The sequence below is a fragment of the Cebus imitator genome, unplaced genomic scaffold (genome assembly GCF_001604975.1).
Source record: "Cebus imitator isolate Cc_AM_T3 unplaced genomic scaffold, Cebus_imitator-1.0 Scaffold221, whole genome shotgun sequence".
Classification (NCBI taxonomy): Eukaryota; Metazoa; Chordata; class Mammalia; order Primates; family Cebidae; genus Cebus; species Cebus imitator.
The window spans coordinates 1,250,057-1,269,048 of record NW_016107536.1 but is presented as its reverse complement, the minus strand read 5'-3'; the positions used below and the strand labels follow the sequence as shown (position 1 = coordinate 1,269,048).

Sequence of the window (18,992 nt, the reverse complement as noted above, 5' to 3'; positions counted from 1 at the left end):
GCACTAGGATCCCTCGGAGCTGTGCTGACAGGCACTGGTCGGTCCACAGGGCCTCCTGGACAAGATCCAGACCCTGGGGACCTGCTCCATCTGGGCTCAGTAGCCCAGACCTTGATGCCTCCGCCCCTCCCACTCTGGCTGCCACCAACCTTTTTTCCTCTGTCTCAACACCAAGTTCCCTACCCCGCCAGGCTCTCACCCTTCAATTCCAACTCAAATGCCCCCTTTGGAGACCCCCCCCAAGGCAGGAGTGGCACTCTGCTCACACCTCTAGGTCACCACACCTGCTCTGTGATCAGCATTGGGGGCTCTTCGTGAAGAGACTTGTCAGTTCTTCTCACTATACCCACTGTTTAGAGCAGTGCCTGGGCATGGCAGCTTCTCAATAAATGTGTGTTTAGTTTGTTATTCATTGAAGCGGCCTGCCGTGAAATCACACAGCGGGCAGGTATTGACCTCTTATTATGTGCAGATAACATGTAAGTGTCAGAGAGACGTGGTCCTACACTCTCTTGCTGATCCTCCAGAGGAGACGGACAGCATGAACCCCACGTAATGCTAAATCACAGACACCGGAGATTTCCCCAGTACACACACATGCAGTTCATCTCTAGGCTGAGGATGTCACAGAAAGTCCAGGGTGGATCAGAGTGGTCAGGGAGGGCTTCAGGGAGGAAGGGGACCTTGAGCCCGGCCTGAAAGAAAAGGCAGGATGTAGGTAGGGAATTGAGTGGGGGATTCTATTGAAATGAGAAAGATCAGAAGCCCACACAGTGGGATGGAATGCTGAGCCCAGATGAAGCAGTGGTGGGGGCCTTGGGAGCAGGAAGAGGCCGGGCAGTGGGGCCATGGTTATCTGGTGATGAGCTTCCCTCCCCACTGCCTGCAGACATCCAGAAGAATTACGAGTGCGCCAACTTTGGCGATCAGGGCATCACCATGGGCTGCTGGGACATGTACCGCCATGACATCGACTGCCAGTGGGTTGACATCACTGACGTGCCCCCTGGAGACTACCTGTTCCAGGTGAGGTGGGCGGGAAGGGGCTGGAAGGGGAGGCCACCTCCAGGGGCTCCTCCCCGTTGGTATCCACACAGGGGCATGGAAGTCAGGCTGTCTAAAGGGCAAGGTGCTACCCCCAGAAGCCATCACAGTCCATCAGTTAACCCAAAGATGTGAGGCATGAGGGCCTGAGGAATAGGGCGTGCACAGGACTAGAGACGCCGGAGACACTGATGTTTGCTTTAGTTAACACCTGGTACACGGAACTCAAAACTCATCGGCAGGCTAGACGCTCCTCCGGCCAGTTCACTCCGTAGACGCTCAGGAACCCTCCCCACTTGTCACCTGTGGAGCTGTTCTCTCCACCATCCCTGTTTCTCTTAGTACTCCTAGCCTTCATTGGTCTGTGCTGTCAAGACTGAAAGCAAAATCATAAACGGGGTCACTCGCAAGTATCTGTGACTTAGTTCTTTCAGAAGTATCTGCCTCATAAAAGAGGAGCTACAGATGGGGCCATTCTCAATGCAAAGAAGTGCATCCGTAAGAGTAAAATATTGAACAGGAGAGACAGCCTGGCCGGATGCCTTCTTTGTCAGAGGAATTCCCAGGGTTTGTTTCCACATACCCTGCCTGGGCAGAAGGCCAGCCCTGAGGAGGAGCCAGGGGGCCTTGGCTTCCCACCTTCCTGAAAACAGCTGCATGTTCTGGCCAGGGCTCTAACTGGGGAAGACACGGGTGTTGTGCCCCTAATGTCTCCCGGTGCATGGGTCCACGGCCCCTGCAGGAGCTTTATCCCACCCTCTCACTGTCTCCCACGTTCCCCACCCCTCTCATTTTCCAGCTTGCCCTCTTGGGCAGCAAGGTACATGTGCAGAAATGTGGCATTCCACCTTGAAAGCTTTCCTGAGGGGGCATTCAGCCAGCCCAGGGACTGGCACACGGTCCCCACCGACAGACAGGCCTCTGAAGAAACACCTTCAGAGAAGTGACCACAGAGGGGCTTTCAGAGGATTCCTGGGCAGTTTCAGAGGCTGGAAAGCAGACAGCCAAGCACTTTTCCACCCACAAGCCCAGAACCACAGACTTGGAGAGGCCTAGCCAGAGGGTTATTTATTTTAAAAGATGAATAGCTGTGGCCATGTGCACGTATACACTGCCTGTGGTTTGTTTAAGGTTTGCTCTCACTTTGCTGGGTGAGGGTATATCTCCCTGTATTCTGGCCATGCCATCCATTGAATATCTAAGCCTGGGGAATGCATTGTTTCATTGAATCTCCCAAGGAAGGGGCGACATCACTGCCCTGATTTCATTGCCACACAACCCCAGACACATGAGCTCTGTGTTTTGTGTTACCAGCCCCTAAATGATACAATTAGCAAATGGACTCATTAGAAGCATGTTAACGCCTCTGATTAATCAAAAAACACATTCCCCTTAATGTAGACATTGAGCTTCAGGCACTACAAGCACCAGCCTGGGGATTCAGGGGACGCAAGTGCTGGCCTTGACTTCAGACATCAGTGGTGCTGTGAAGGATGGGAGGAGGGGCTGGGCGAGGAGGAAGTAGCCTTCCATGCAGAGGGGCTGTGCAGGGCTCAGAAGCGGGGCTGAAGGGGCCTCTTGGCTCCTGGTGGCCCCTGCTTTATCCACTTAGACACACAGGGGCTTACAGCCACTTCCTGCAGGCCCTCATGAGACATGAGTGGAGAGCGACAGTGGGGAACACAGATTTCCAGCCCCACCTCCACCCCACATGGCACACTGGCCCTCGTGCCCCCAGCACAGGCCCTTGCTGCCTGTGCTGCCCTCACAGCTGCAGTGTGGAGACGCCTGGGTGGCCAGAGCGCTGCCTTGGCCTGCACAGCCAGAGGCCTTGGCATGTGGACCTGTGCTTGCCCCATACCATGCGTGAGCCAGAGACGAGGGGGCAGCTAGAATGGTTGGGTAGATTTCACGCCTGTAATCCCAGCACTTTGGGAGGCTGAGGCGGGCGGATCACAAGGTCAGGTGTTTAAGACCAGCCTGGTCAAGATGGTGAAATCCCGTCTCTACTAAAAATACAAAAATTAGCCGGGCATGGAGGCAGACACCTGTAGTCCCAGCTGCTTGGGAGGCTGAGGCAGAAAATTGCTCAAATCCAGAAGGCAGAGATTGCATTTGGGCCTAAATTGCACCACTGCACTCCAGCCTGGGCGACAGAGCAAGATGCTGTCTCAAAAAAAAAAAAAAAAAAAACTCAAGCCGCCCCAGCAGAATGGGACTTGCACCTTCTCAGCTAAAGGGCCAGGGCCCCAGCAGGACACGGCTGGGCCAGTGCAGGCCCCAGAACAGCTCTGCTGGGCCCGAGCACAGGGCTGGCTGCCAGGCTGGCTGCCCTTTCCCACAGCACCTCTTTGGGCAGGCCTGGCGGCCTGCTGAAGGGTCATGTTCAGGCCTTTCTGGGGCCCCAAATTTAGAGAATGTTCCTGAATGAGCAGCTTGTACCTGCCTCACTGCTGTGGGCTACAGCCCTTTCAAAAAATGTGGCAGGACCCTTGGGGCAAGGCCTGTCACCTGATCCTCTGCCCCTCTGTTCACTGCTGTTGGTTTTTCTCCCTCCACCTGCCATTCTCTTTTCAGGTCCTCACCCCAAACCTCCTCTTTGCTGTCCCCTCACAGATACCCTCTCAGAATCTGTCCTTCCTATTCCTGCTGCTCTGGGCAACGTCCCCGCAGCTGTGGGGATGCGGAGGCAGGGGAGGAAGGGGTGGAAGGACGGGGAGAGGGTGCAGCCTCTCCAGCAGCCCCAGAGCCCGGCCCTGGGCCAGCAGAGCACACAGGGACACGGATCCCCACGTCCCACCCATCACTTCACAGAGAGAGGAAGGGCCGTGTCCACAGTCACATGGCCGTGACGAGTGTCCCATCTCCAGTGCCCAGGCAGCCCTCTCCCCACACTGCCCAGTCCTTCCTGCACCCTACTGCTTCCCTTCAGCATCATCTTCTGGGGCCTCCCCAGACCCCAACTCTTGCCTCTCCCAGAACTCCAAAGAGGGGGTGACCCCTTTCTGAAGGCCCACTCTGCAGAGAGGGGTGTGTGTTACACTCACATGGACAGAGGGCGGGATCTCCCTGTCCTGCCCCAAGGATTTTGTTGGGACCCACAGACCCCTCTCTTGGGTCCCGGCATCTGCCACGCTTCCCTTCCCTGAGGTCACCAGTCTTGCAGAGCCCCAGGCCTGGGTGGAGGTGGCCGCAGAGGGAACCAGCAGCCTCCTCTGTCCTGATTCTCCCCAGGTTGTCATTAACCCCAACTACGAGGTTGCAGAATCCGATTACTCCAACAACATCATGAAGTGCAGGAGCCGCTACGACGGCCACCGTATCTGGATGTACAACTGCCACATAGGTAAGGCCCGGGCCACCCTGCTCCAGGAAGCATGCGGGAGCTGCCGTACTTTCTCAAGGACCCAGAGTCAGCTTCCTAATTTGGGTAAAGAGCTTGGGGAATGCAGCCAGCACCACATTTCCACATTCAGGACGGAAGCCACAGACACACAGGCCTGGATGGAGACTGAGTTTTTACAGCCAGCTCCAGCCACAGAGAGAGGGTGGTACAGGCCCCGGTCTGGCCCAGCGCAGACCCCAAGGCTATTTAAGGGTTAGAGCGGAGGCCACTGGCTCATTTTGCATGTGACCTCAAAAATGTGGGCGTCAGCAATTTGTGGATGCTGCCTATCAGATTTTTCTGTCAAAAGCTGGAAGCTGGCAAACCACCATTATTTCTAGTCTCCAGTAAAGACGGCTTTTCCTTGGATGATGTGATTTGGGGAACAAAAAGGGAGGGCAGAGCTTTTTCCTCTGCAGGAATAGTCATGGACCTCACTCTTGGCAAAGTTAAAATTAAAGGCGCTATATTTATCTACTCGTTCAATCAACTTTGACAGAGCACCTGCTGTGTCCCCAGCCCTAGAGATGGCCAGCACCTGGGACCTGTGCTTGTGAGGTCGCACAGAGGGGGTCCCAGCAGAGCCCCTGAGGCCCACTCCCCCAGCTCAGGGTCAGGCAAGGCCTGAGCATCTCATGTGCCCACTCTGTTTCCCCAATTCTCGCTCTCAGGCGGTTCCTTCAGCGAAGAGACAGAAAAGAAATTCGAGCACTTCAGCGGGCTCTTAAACAACCAGCTCTCCCCGCAGTAAAGGCGGCTGCGTGGTCACCTCCTGTCTTCAGGCCACACCACATCTTCCCTGGGACTTCCCCCACAAGTGAGTCTGAATGAACGCCACGTGCCCTCGCCCAGCCTGGCCCCCACCCCATCCAGCCATGTCCAAGCTCAGGAGGAAGGGGATGCTCCCGTCATTCACCAGGGGCTGCTGCCTGACCCTTGGGGCCTGAGAAGGGCTTGGAGGCTGCAGTTTGTCCACAGCGCTGCAGGAGCAGCACCAAGAGCTAACCTTGCCCAGGACAAGGCCCACAGACAGGTTGTCACCAGCTTGTCCCATCCAAGCCACCAGGCTCACCACAGACACAATGGGGCCACACTCTTCTCCAGTGACACGTGGACAAATGCAGTCTTATCACCTCCCAAGAGAAGGTCAGGCCGAATCCCATTTCTCCTCCTCTTAGGTCATTTTCAACAAACTTGAATATCTAGACCTCTCTGCCCAGGAAACCAGCGCCCTCTACTCTAGTCTACTATAGGCACATAGATAATGCTGCCACGTGGTGTCTGACTCGGTGAGCCCGGACTTGGTGCTTCTCTCTCCACCTGTCCCCCTTATTTTTCAAGATACTATATTATATTTTCACAGACTTTCGAAATACAAATTTAGTGGTATTTAATATCGGACATCTGGGCCTTTGGAAGTACAGCTCTAAGGAAAAACCAGCCCACCTGTGTAAGTGACTCATCTTCCTATTGTTCCAATTCTGTGGGTTTTTGATTCAACGGTGCTATAACCAGGGTCCTGGGTGACAGGGAGGCTCACCGAACACCATGTGTCATCACAGACACTTACACATACTTGAACTTGGAATAAAAGATTTATGATGCGTGTCTATGTTTCCTTTAACCCACAGCACGTGGGTCCTGAGCAGTGGGCTTCTTATGTTCAGTGGCCAGAAGCAGAGCTTCGGATACATTTGTGGTTTCCCTGCAGTGGACATGGGTCCCCAGATCCCCTCCAGCCCAGCGTGGCCACCAGGGGCCTCCTTCAATAGGGTCTAAAAGGGGCAGCTCCTGCCCTCTGGGAGAAGCAGTCCAAGGAGACCGCAAAAAGCCACAGAACAGGAATCATAACCTTTCTTGAGCTCCTATGCAGGAGGTATAGGAGTTGCGCTAGGGCCGGATGGAAAGTCTAAATTTAGACAGCCACAAGGCAGCTTCTCAAAGGAGGAAGACATTGTTTCACAGGACAGGGGCTCCCAGCTCTTCCTGGTGGCAGTGGGGGAGGCTGGTTCCAGCCAGCCACTCACCCAGACACAGGGGCTCCCCCTTGTGTCAATAGCATGCGAGGGCCCGGCAAACCAGAGGGCAGGTAGGACCACGTTGGCACCAGCCACCCAAACCACAGTCGATGAGGGCATCAGCGTGCATTCGGATCTTACCTCTTGGCTTTGTTCACGTTTCCTTCTGCAAGAACCGGCACTGACCAGTAACACCAGGACCAGCCCTGGGGTCCCAGAACCGTCTCGCAGCACAGGCCAGCAGGCTGGATACGTGAACTGCTGAAGGAGTGTGGGCAGGTGCTACACGGCAGGTGAACCCAGCGCCCAAAACCAGGCAGGCTGTGCACAGAGGCCCTGCAGGCCTAGCGGGGATCCTCCCGGCCAGGCTCCTCCAGTGACCTTCCTTCAGCAGCTGCAGGCCTCCACTGCAAGGTGGAACAGCACCCCCTAGCGTCCCCCGCAGACCCCATTTCAAAGCAATCACATTAGAACAATGTGAATTTTTATTTTTTCTCCATTTCTGGGACTAAATTGAACTAAAGCCCACCTTGCCTCATGATGAAGCCTGAGGGTGGCGTGGGGCTGCTCTGGCATCTGTGAAGGCTTATGGTGTTGGGGCGCCAGCTACATAGGGGTGCAGATCCAGGCCAGCTGAGTCTCCAGGCCTCAGGGCGGCAGCGGACCCTGGACAGCGGGCCGCTCTTTCTTTTTATGTTGAAGTCCCAGGGCCCGGGCCACCAGCCTCCGGGCCACGGTCACATTTGTCTGTGGCCTCTCCTTCATCAGATGCAGGAGTTCTAGAAGGAAAGCCCATGGTGGGGACGTGAATACAAGGCTGTGGCTGCCTCTCCCCCAGCAATACAGCAGCCATTAGAGGCCATCGGAGCCAGCCTCTCGTGTGATATGTGGGGCCTGGGCCCAGGTGTGCCCGTGGCATGGCCCAATGCTCACGAGGGGGGCCCACTTAGGGATCCCAGTCCCCCAAGGGATGCTGAGCCAAACCTGTCACCTCTCCATGCCCTTGTTTCTCGTGTCTACACTCAGGGGGCTGATGGGTTCATCCTGCACACCTCCCTGCTTTTTAGGGTCCTTTGGGAGGAATGTCAAGTCAGGATAGGACACCCAGAGCTCACAGACCTATGGACAGGATATTTATTGTTCCAAGAAACCCAGGACCATGTAGTCTACGTAACCAACCGTGAGAGCACAGCCAGCCTCGGCAGACGTCTTGCAGGCCCGTTTTACTAGTCGCTACTTTGAAGTCATGGAAAACTCATGTCTAAAATCTCCCACCATGGTTTCTGGAAGGAGGAGGGGAAAGGGAGCACCAATGGTTATCTGGTACCTTCTATGTGCCCTCCTCAGAGCTCCAGGCAGGAATGCCATGCTCTCATTCAGTCCTCCAGGCTACCCTGCACAGTCTGCTTATTTTACAGAAAAAACCAACTCACACACTGAGTGACTTCCTCAAGGCCAAGTGAAGTAACTGACAGAGCCAGGATCACACCCAGAGTGGACCCCAAAGCCCAGGCCCTTCCCGGCCCTGTGGATATGGTGTCCAGGGCCCTCCAGAAGAAAGACCAAGGTTTTCCCTGCATGGTGCCCAGAAGAGGGTGTGAGCAGGAGGCCTCCCTGCATGGTGGCTGGCAGATGCCACTCCCCAAGGGAGACCCCCGCCCTAGACACCCCCAGACCTGCTAGGGAGGGGGAACACAGCCCCACTGGCTACTACAGCCCAGGGCTCCCAAAAAGCAGAGAAATCAAGAGGTAAGAATGAACAGAGGGGAAGACCTGCCCAACCCAGGCACACACGCACAGCCTCCCCATCCAGGGACATCGCTTCCTTACTTGGCCTCTGCAAGGCTTTGAGCTTTGACTGCTTGGTTCCCTGTGTGAGAGGCCGGATCTTGAGCACCGAGAACTCCCGGGTCAAGGCTTCAGCAGCTGCAGAGAGAAAGCAGATGTGGAGCCATGCCCTCCTCCTCAGGACACCGAGGTACACCTATCATCCTGAACCTATGCAGCCATGTCATGCACCTGTGCAAAGTTCAGGGCAGGGCTGCTCCCACACTGCCCTGGATGGGCAAGAGATGACTGCCACCTGCTTGCCTCATTCCCCAGAGCCCCCACAGGCCTGCACAGCGTCCTGGATGGGCAAGAGATGACTGCCACCTGCTTGCCTCATTCCCCAGAGCCCCACAGGCCTGCACAGGGACACCTGCACTCAGAGGACGCTCCTACCCCAGGCTGGTCAGGGGGAGCACAGTGAGGCTGTGATTCTGACATCAGAAGAGGCAGGCTCTCAGCTCCCCAAGCCCCAGGGCTCAACAGAGCCTCTCCCCCTCTTTTTTTTTTTTTTTTTGGAGACAGAGTCTTGCTAGAGTGCAGTGGTGAGATCTCAGCTCACTGCAACTGCTGCCTCCCAGATTCAAGTGATTCTCCTGCCTCAGCCTCCTGAGTAGCTGGGACTACAGGGACACGCCACCATGCCCTGCTTATGTTTGTATTTTTAGGAGAGACGGGGTTTCACCATGTTGGCCAGGATGGTCTCGATCTCCTGACCTCATGATCCACACGCCTCGGCCTCCCAAAGTGCTGGGATTACAGGCGTGAGCCACCGCGCCCGGCGCCTCTCCCCCTTTCACCACTCAAGACCCTTCAGGAAACATGCATTCACTGCCCCGAGTCACGCCTGGCCCTGCAGCACCCCAGCTATTTACAGAGTAGAGCAGAGCAGAGCTGGGAGAGGCTTCAGGTCCAAGCTGCCCACTGTTTGACAGAAGAGGAAACTGAGCCCAGGGAACCTGCTCCCGCCATAAGCTGTGGAGGAGACCAAAATGCCACGGCCAACCTCAGCCAGAACTCATTCCTATCACAGCACGGGGCCGCCCTTGGCCTCGCTCCCTGCCTTCCTTTCCGCAATCTCCCTCTCTGGGGTTTGAGACCCCACGCTGCCCCGTTCCCTCCCTAAACACTGCCCCCTCCCTCCTGAGGACTGGCCCCACCAGCAATAACGCTCCCAGCCCACAACTTGGGTGTTCAGAAGGCTGTTTCTGGGAAGCCCGGTGAAGGGGGCGTGGTGAGGGTAACTACAAATTACACCAAACATAAGCACAGTGGGTGGCAAGGCAATGCAGGCAAGTGGCTGAGGGGAAGTGGAGCACCGGAGTCATGGGGAGGTGCCGTGGCGCTCCCAGCTGTGACACTGAGAGGCTGTGTAACCTGGAGTACACACCCACACTCCGGGAGCCTCAGGTCTCCCCAGCTGCACAATGCAGTAACCTGACCACATCTTTTTTTGTTTGTTTTTTTTGAGATGGAGTTTCGCTTTTGTTGCCCAGGCTGGAGTGCAGTGGCACAATCTCGGCTCACCGCAACCTCTGCCTCGCAGATTCAAGCGATTCTCCTGTGTCAACCTCCTGAGTGGCTGGGATTACAGGCATGGGCCACCATACCCAGCTAATTTTCTATTTTTAGTAGAGACAGTTTCTCCATGTTGGTCAGGCTGGTCTCGAACTCCCGATCTCAGGTGATCTGCCTGCCTCAGCCTCCCAAAGTGCTGGGATTACAGGCGTGGGCCACCATGCTTGGCTCTGACCTACATCCTGAGGCTGAAGTGAAAATCGAGTAAGAACGTATCTATTTGAACCATATGAAATTGCCAGAATTCGAATGCTTTTAGCCCATTAAAGCAGCGCTGTCCTGTGGTTTCATTTAATACAGGGACATCCACTGGGCTGGCCCATGGTCCTTCCTCAGCAAAGGTGACCTGAATCTGATGCCTTTTCATAGAAAGCACTAACACGACAGGAAGACCTTCTTCATGAAGACACATAACTATGGGCCACAGACCGCCCAGCTCCCCCTGTGTTTTAGGCTGGGAACAGAACCCCAAGAGCCACTGGCCCAGCTGAGCCTGCACCCAGGAGATGGGTGGCCTCCACCCAGGGAACCAAGATCCTCCCTCTCAGTGGGGGTCTGAGCGAGGGCCGGGCCCACCGGGGGTGCCTTACCTGAGGCCAGGCAGGGAAAGATGCCGAGTGCATGAGTGTCATCCACCCACTGAATCCTGAACCCCTTCTCTCTGCGGGGAGAAAGGAGACAGCACATTCAGGAGAGCAAGCAGTCAAACTCCTCCTCTTCCAATCCTGCGGCCACGCTCCCTGACCTCCAGCCCACAGATGCCGTGAGCCTAAGGCAACGGCCCATCTCCTTGGGGACGGAGACCACCATTTGCACCAAACTTCCTCTGAAGCCCATATGGGCAGCTTCAGAAAGACAAACGTCACTCCTGCCAGTATGTCAGGCAGGTCACCAGCTTCTAGAACTAAAGAAGCCAGGACTCAAAGAGCTTATACGGCATGACCCAAGGAGGAAAAGGCTCCTCTCCGGCCTGTCACAGCCAGGCCAATGCCATGGGGTCTGAGGCTGGGGCCAAAGGGGTTTCCGAGGTGGGGGAGAGGCATAGGACCTCAAACCAGCAGGCCCAACATGCTCCTGTGGGCTTTCTTCCTATTGCCCAGGACAGTGCCACCACAGTGCCAGCTACCCTGCAGCCTGTGAGAGGCCTAAGGCACTGTGGCCCCACCCAGCTGAGGAAGGCACGGGGCCCCAGCCTGGCTATAATCAAGGTACAGAACAGAAGAACAGAATGTGCTGCCCCTAGCCGCCCCTTCGGCTCTCCTCCCACTCACAGGCAGAGCACAGGACAAGGCTTTTGGGAAGCAGAGTTAGCAAGGAGCGCCATGCAGAAAGGAGTTTCTAAAGGCCTAGGCAGAGCCGGGCACGGTGGTGCATGCCTGTAGTCCCAGCTGCTTGGGAGGCCAAGGTGGAAGGATCACTTGAGTCAGAGGTTGAGGCTGCAGTGAGCTACGATTGCACCGCTGCACTCTTGCCTGGGCGGAAGAGCAGATCCTGTCTCAAAAAAGAGAAGAGGAGGCCAGGTGGGGTGGCTCACGCCTGTAATCCCAGCACTTTGGGAGGCCAAGCCGGGCAGATCACGAGGTCAGAAGTTTGAGACCAGCCTGACCAAGGTGGTGAAACCCCGACTCTACTAAAAATAAAAAAAACTAGCCAGGTGTGGTGGCACACACCTGTAATCCCAGCTACTCAGAAGGCTGAGGCAGAGGCTGCAGTGAGCCGAGATCATGCCCCTGCACTCCAGCCTGGGCAACAAGAGCAAAACTCCGTTTAAAAAAAAAAAAAAAAAAAGACAAAGCAAGACTGGGCAGGAACCAAGAAGGGGAAGGGAAGATGGGAAATAAGAATAAAAAGGAAAAGAAAAAAGAAAGAAAGCCAGGATCTAAGGGCCTGTGGCGAAGCTGAGGAAGAGGGAAGTCCTGTCTCTCAGTACTGCCTCTGGCCACCATCCCGACCTCCACTCTGCCCCACCAGGCAGCTCAGTGCACCCTGCAAACAGTTCCCACGTGGAGCTGGCCCGCAGCCTGCTGGAGACCCACTGAGCAGCCGCTGGGAGGCAGGAAAGGGGAGGAGAGTGGGCTGCCTCGTCCCTCGAGACTGAGGGAGGGCATGTGGGGTCCTGGCAGGCATGTGGCCATGCAGGGGGATCAGCCCAGGTCTAGGGCCTCCAGAGTGTGTCTACAGCCCACAGATCAGAGCTCCCTTTCCCAGGGATGGCCGGCAGGGTAAACTGCCCAGGAATACAGAACCCAGGCCACACACCCACTTCTCTCTTTGTGAAGGATTAGGCACTGGGGGCGGGGCAGGCAAGCACCCCCAACTACAAACAGGTGTCTTAGCTCCTCTCTGAAGGCAGCACCTCCCTCGCCACCACTCACTGGAACTCAGAAAACGTTGCCAGCAGGTCCTCCGTCTTGAGCGCTGGTTCAAAGTCATAGATCTCTACCACGTGGGCCAGGTCCTTCTCTCCAGGCAGTTCCTCCACAAAGCAGGACGTGTCCACGTGTATCTTCTCTATCTGAATCTCCTTCTTCGTCAGGTTGTCTGTGATCTAGGAGAGACCGGACCCTTTAGCAAGGGGAGCCTGGACATGCGCTGAGAGCTCTGTGGGGAGAAGGGGCCCACCTGGCAAAAGTCGGGGCGAAACAGCAGCAGGCAGGCTGGGCTGGAAGGTCAAGAAGCGTGGGCTTTAGGGGAGGGTGCTTACTTGTATGGAGTCCCCACTAAATGACTGGCACTGACACACATAACGTTCCAGAGAATCCTGAGAACTATATTCTAGAAACCTGCTTTAGAGATGGGGAAACCAAAGCCCCAAGAGTTAAGTAATTTCTCCCCAAAATTGCAAAGTCAGTCAGAGGCAGAGCTGGGCGAGTCCAAGACCTTTCCCTCCCCTACTAGTGATGTGATTGATACTTCGCAGGGCTGTGGTCGGCATTCTTTATTTATAAAATAGGGATAAAAGATGCCACTCTCCCACCAGAACCCACAGCCAGTCTCAGGGGCAGACACACGGTTCCAAGGAAACAAGATTTGTAAGATAAAACTTCAGGCTAAAGAGTAATTTCCATGACTGGCATCCAAAACACATGACGAAGCATGTGTACACAGTCCCCTCCACAGCCCAGTGAGGCCTGTATTACCATCTGGTCACACAGAGTCCCCTCCATGACCCAGTGAGGCCTTGATTATCATCTGGTTTTATCTTCAGATGAGGAAACTGACTCAGCAAAACAATATAACTTGCCCAGGGTCAAGCATCTCCTAGATGGCTGGGCTGGGGCCCAAATCTACACCTCCTCTCCTGTGTTCCCTAAGGAATCCCTGTCACCCAACACCCAGCCCTACCTCCCCTTGCACATCTCCTGCCCTCCACCCATAACCCTTGGTCCCCATCCACCCACGGCCACACCCACCTCACCTCCGCCCTCCCTTTCCGGGCTCAAGAGCCTCATCACCTCCTGCAGCAGCTCACTGTAATCGTCCTCCGAGCAGCTGCTGGGGCCGTCCTCTTCCATCTCCTCTTCGTCCTCTTCCTCCTCTGCCACCAGCCTCTTCTCCAGTGGACTCTCCTTCCCCTCTTCCAGGTCCAGCTGCAGGCCGGACTCAAGTTGTGTGGCCGTCTCCGCCCTATCTCCCTTCCCTGACTGACTCTCAGGCTCCGGGGGCTCAGGGCCAAGAGGGTCAGGCAGCGGCTCATTCTCACACCTTTGTCCTGGGTCCTTTAGGTCCTCTGTTCCCTGAGTCGTCAGCACAGGGAGTCCCTGATCAGAGTTGGGGTCTCCAGCACCAACATCTCCAGGCTCTTCTGGGTCCTTGCCAGCTTGGGCCTCTCCCTTGAGCCCCGAGGTAGAGGTCAGCGCCCCATCTTCCTGCCTGCGCAGCACCCGGGGCACATACAAAGGCTGGTCTGGTTTGCGTCCACGATGCCACCGGCCAGCCCGGGCACCTCGGGGCCCTGCAGCTGCTCCTTGGTTTGAGGTGGGCCGAGGACCGTGGTACTTGCTGGGGTAGGAGGCAGCAGGGCGGCAGGAGCCAGAGAGGCCATCTGAACTGGGTACCCTGGAGCAGGAATGGGAGGAGGTCATCAGAGTGTGTAGGGGCCCAAAGGAAAATGATTTACTGGAGCCACCTGTCATTCAGGAGTGACATTCAGTTCAGCATTAGGTGAAAACCACAGCCAAAATAACTTCGAAAATCCCGTAGGAAGACATCATGGTGGAGGGCTGTCACTTTTTTTTTTTTTTTTTTTTTTTTTTTTTTTTGAGACAGAGTCTCACTCTATTACCCAGGCACTGGAGTGCAGTGGAGCGATCTCGGCTCACTGCAACCTCCGCCTCCCAGGTTCAAGCAATTCCCTGCCTCAGCCTCCTGAGTAGCTGGAATTATAGGCACCTGCCACCACACCTGAGTAATTTTTGTATTTTTAATAGAGGTGGGGTTTCAACATCTTAGCCAGGCTGGTCTTCAACTCCTGACCTCATGATCCACCTGCTTCGGCCTTCCAAAGTGCTGGGATTACAGGCGTGAGCTGTCACTTTTAAACAAGTCCAGCACAGCCAGCTCACCCTCTAGTGCTGTGATTCAAATTAGAGATCAGTCTGTCTTCAATTACACACCAGGGGAGGTAAGCGCTTGCATTTAGGAATGATGCTATCAGAAAAACATGTAACTTCAAACACCAGCATCACAGTCATTGCAGTAAGATGCCCACTGTGAGATGCACATCGGAACAGAGGGGACCCAAGCCCAACAGGGGCTTTTCTGCTCTCTGCAGGGCACAAGCCAACTGAGAGGAATGCTGGGGAGGCCCCCCTCCCCTCCTCAAACAGATCTCTCTCTCTCTTTCCTTTCTCTCTTTTGGCCCAACCATATAGCTGATTTTGCCAAGTGAATTCCACAAACTGCATGTCTGCCCCACTGTTGATGCAAAAAGCAGCACTGGCTGAGTGGCTGCAGCTAGGAATGGCAGCTGCCGGGGGTCCCAGCCCTAGCTCCACCCAGCCCTGCCCTTCCAAAGGCTGACCAGCTGGCCAGCCACCCACATACCCCCCGCTGCAGGCACTCCAAGGTGGGAGGCTACACACCTGATGTCTTGGTGACAGATGACCGTCCTCCTCTTCCAGCCCTCCCCAACGGAGAAGCTGCTCAAGAGATCAAAATTCTCTGCTGTTCTATGGATCAGGTACCGGAGGCGACTGGAGAGTGGAGGGAAAAGAAGAACCCTGGGAAGGGACAGGAATAAGTGCTGAGCAGGGATCCAGGGCCAGACCCTGGGGCCTGACCCATACCAGGTCCACTCCCAGATACGCTGGGCTCCCTTCTGCCCCATGGGTCCCAGGCGGACTGAAAGGATCTGAGCATAGAGAGAGGTGATCGCAGGGACCCACAGGGCCCATCCCCATCCCTTTGCCAGGCCCCTTCAGTCTCCGGGTGATGCTCAGAATTACAGAGGCAGCTGGCGTTATGGAGACTAAAGGCCAAGGTCAGAGCCAGCGGCCAGGCACCACCTGGGGGAGGGGACACAGGCGGCTTGGGAACTCTGCCTTTCTCAGCAAGGGGGCACCCTCGCCCCGAACACCAGCCTACTTCGACAGTTCCTTCTGCAGCAGAAAGCGGTCCAGCTCCTCCTGGATCCGGTGGACGAAGTCATTTTCGGCTGAGGAGAGGAAGACACCGTCCAAGCAGAGAAGGGCCAGGGTGACTGGTGGGAGAGCCTGTAGGGGAGACGCGCAGGGCCGGTGATCAGAGCACAGACCCCGGGATCACCCGCGACCCCGCAAAGCCGGCACCGCAAGAGCCTTAGAAACCCTCTGGTCCAAGGCCCGGCTGCGGGGAAGTGATGCCAGGGACCCCCGGCAAGTCCGGGCTTAGGGGAGCAGTCTCCTGGCTGCTGCCAAGGCTCATCCGCCTGCCGTCGGATGCTGAAGGTGGCCCCGCACCCTGAGCTGCGCTCCTTCTCAGGGATCACAGGGGCGTGCTCCAAGCGGCCCAGCTGCCCCTTCCCATCCCGGGGGCCGAGGCTATCGCACCCCAGTCCCGCCGCACTCACCGCAGCCTCTCCGCGCGTGGCCGCAGCCCTTGGCGTCCCCACGGGCCTGCGCGCCCGAGCGCCCCAGAGAGGCCCCGGCCGCTGCGGGGACGCAGCGCCATCGCGCGGCCGGGGGGAGGTAGCGCCAGGAACGGGAGGGGCGTGTTCTTGCTACCTATTGGGAGGGGGCGCACCTGCCACTAACACAAACCGCTTTTCCCAGAGCGAGACGACTAGCCTTCATATTGATGGCAAAACCGAGCCCCAGAAAGGTGAAATAATTTTACCCAACTTGCACAGATACTACATTCCAGAGTCTTACTTGGAGCAAAGATGGGTCTGATTCCAAGACGGCCTCTTTTCTTTTCCCCTCAATGTTGGCACAGTCTTCTAGGATCAATTAAGTTCAAGAGACACTTTTGTTCTGCCCAACTTTTTCAACAAAGTGGCTGCACCTCCCTGAAATGGAGGAACTAACCCAAAACCCAGAGAGCAAGCCGTGTCCCCACCTCTCTAGAGCTGGGTGTGTTCTTGAGGGGTTCAACAAATTCAGACAGATTCAGTAGAAACAAGCTCCAGAGGAACGCTGTCCAGGAATTTAATTTCTACCAAACCCTCTTTGGGAAACTCAGAGGTTAAACAGGAAAACAGGTATCAGTGTCTATGTCTCCGTCATGGGTGGAGGTTATCTAGATTCCTAGATAAACGGGGAAGAGAATCTACCCACACCTTTGAGTGCAAACAGAAGGGGAGGCTAGAATGGTTCCCATTCGAAGGTGAGTAGATGCAACAAAAGCAGCACAGAGGATGGGAAGAATTTCTACTGTTAAAAAAAAGCGGGGGGAAAGAAGGAGGCTAAGGCAGGAAAATCGCTTGAACTGGGGAGGCGGAGGTTGCAGTTAGCCAAGATCGTGCCACTGCACTCCAGCCTAGGGGACAGAGGGAGACTCCATGTCGAGAAAGAAAAGAAAAGAAAGAAGGAAAGGAAGGAAGGAAGGAAAAAAAAATTAGCTGGGCGTGGTGGCAGCCACCTGTAGTCACAGCTATTCAGGAGGCTGAGGCAAAAGAATCGCTTGAACCCTGGAGGCAGAGATTGCTGTGAGCCCAGATCACGCCACTGCACTCCAGCCTGGGCGCCAGAGCGAGACTCTGTCTCAAAACAAACAAACAAACAATATTTCTGAGTCATGCTTTGACATTCATGTACCTTTCTGGAAAGCCACTGGAAGACACAATCCCCACAACCAAGAGATGAATCCAGACAAATGACTCAGAAGCTGGTATAACCTGGCAGAAGAGGCCTCGTGCTGAATAATTCATTTACTTAAAACATTCAATTAATTTAAATAATCAGAGCAACAAAAGGTTATACAAATATTATAAATCTTGAAAGGAGGGCTATAGAATGTAAAAACAAAAGCAACTTTGTTATCGCCATAAATTGGGATAACCCCAGAGTATATTTCAACGTGTGGGGGGAGGGGAGAGGCATATAGCTGTGAAGTCAGTAAATGCTATTTTTTCCAAATAACTGCCAGAGGTTATGGAAGTTGGTTAAGAAAGAAGCACTGCCTATATAGAAAAATATAACTGAGGAGGGAGAGGAGGCCAGAAAAAAAAAATCAGTGATAGAAGTAACACCAAAGTGTTTCAAACAAACCAGAGGTAGGATAATTCAATTATATTACACACATTAAAATGGATTCAAAAATACTCCGGGCATGGTGGCTCATGCCTGTAATTGCAGCACTTTGGGAAGCCGAGGCAGGAAGATCACTTGAGGTCAGGAGCTCAAGACCAGCCTGGCCGACATGGTGAACACCTGGGCAGCTACTCAGGAGGCTAAGGCACGAGAATTGCTTGAACCAGAGAGGTGGAGGTTGCAGTGAGCCGAGATCGCACCACCGCACTCCAGCCTTTGTGACAGAGTGAAACGCTGTCTCAAAGAAAAAAAAAAGGATTCAAAAAGCAAAACATTATTATATGTTCTCTACCCAACTCCCATTTAGAACAACTCTATGCAAATTCATTTAAGGATCTAAATAAAATTATCAACACACCACAAAGGGTTAAATGGAGAAGCACATTCACTTTAGGACAAGTCAAGGATATGTACCCATGCCTCTAGCGTTTACCTTTAAGAGGTACTAGCAAAAAAAGCAAATTGACAAAAAGGCATAAAAACAGAAAGTTCAGACATTTGAGGATATCACCTTCTCATTTGCAGAATACACGTGGTGTTTGTGGGGTTTCGTTGTTGTTGTTGAGACGAGGTCTCTCTCCGTCACCCAGCCTGGAGTGCAGTGGCATGATCATAGTTCACTGTAACCTGGACTCCCGGCCTCAAGCCATCCTGTTGCCTCCTGTAGCTGGAACTACAGACACATGCCACCACACCAGACTAATTTTTGTATTTTCTGTAGAGACGAAGTCCCACTATGCTGCCTGGGCTGGTCTTGAACTCCTGGCTCAAGACATCCTCCCGCCTCAGCCTCCCAAAGTGCCAGGATTACAGGCATGAGACACCACGCCAGACCTGTGATTTTTTTTTTTTTTTAACCTTAAAAACCCAAGAAAATCAACTAACAAACTCCTGTAAGCCAGAAGTAAAGACCATTCTGGAGCCAAGGCGGTGGGAGTGATGAAAGGGTAGAGAAAGAGATGGTGGAGAAAAGGGCCAGAACTAGAGAGGGAAAGCAGGATAGAGGGAAAGCGGAGCTGCAGGGGCTGGTGGGGGGGATGAGTCATCCTCCCTAGTTCCCGCTCTACCTGATTGGCCTGTGTGTGTGCCACCCCAGCCAGGAGGGTCCCCACCACATCCCCCAAGTCTCTGACTCTTTTGTTGTCCCTCAGTTCCTAGGAGACCTCAACCTCTCCAGAGTTCTAACCTCTTCTTAAAGGGCCAGAGTCGGCCGGGCGCAGTGGCTCAAGCCTGTAATCCCAGCACTTTGGGAGGCCGAGGCGGGTGGATCACGAGGTCAAGAGATCGAGACCATCCTGGCCAACAAGGTGAAACCCCATCTCTACTAAAAATACAAAAAATTAGCTGGGCGTGGTGGTGCGTGCCTGTAATCCCAGCTACTCAGGAGGCTGAGGCAGGAGAATTGCCTGA

At 54.8% G+C, this 18,992-nt stretch overlaps 2 protein-coding genes across 2 annotated transcripts in view; one reads left to right on the top strand and one right to left on the bottom strand.

Moving 5' to 3' along the window:
• LOXL2 (lysyl oxidase like 2) overlaps positions 1-6,032 on the top strand; it is a 92,960-nt gene extending 86,928 nt beyond the window's left edge. The window contains exons 12-14 of the mRNA XM_017549740.2: positions 890-1,026; positions 4,279-4,390; positions 5,101-6,032. Of these exons, the coding sequence (XP_017405229.1) occupies positions 890-1,026; positions 4,279-4,390; positions 5,101-5,180 (329 nt within the window). The 3' untranslated portion in view covers positions 5,181-6,032. The remainder of the gene's footprint in view (positions 1-889; positions 1,027-4,278; positions 4,391-5,100) is intronic.
• Positions 6,033-6,909: 877 nt separating this feature from the next.
• R3HCC1 (R3H domain and coiled-coil containing 1) overlaps positions 6,910-18,992 on the bottom strand; it is an 18,933-nt gene continuing 6,850 nt past the window's right edge. The window contains exons 4-11 of the mRNA XM_017549785.2: positions 15,902-16,051; positions 15,439-15,566; positions 14,937-15,074; positions 13,266-13,911; positions 12,228-12,400; positions 10,443-10,513; positions 8,278-8,373; positions 6,910-7,226 (exon numbers count right to left, since the gene is read on the bottom strand). Coding sequence (XP_017405274.1) covers positions 7,096-7,226; positions 8,278-8,373; positions 10,443-10,513; positions 12,228-12,400; positions 13,266-13,911; positions 14,937-15,074; positions 15,439-15,566; positions 15,902-16,051 — 1,533 coding nt within the window. The 3' untranslated portion in view covers positions 6,910-7,095. The remainder of the gene's footprint in view (positions 7,227-8,277; positions 8,374-10,442; positions 10,514-12,227; positions 12,401-13,265; positions 13,912-14,936; positions 15,075-15,438; positions 15,567-15,901; positions 16,052-18,992) is intronic.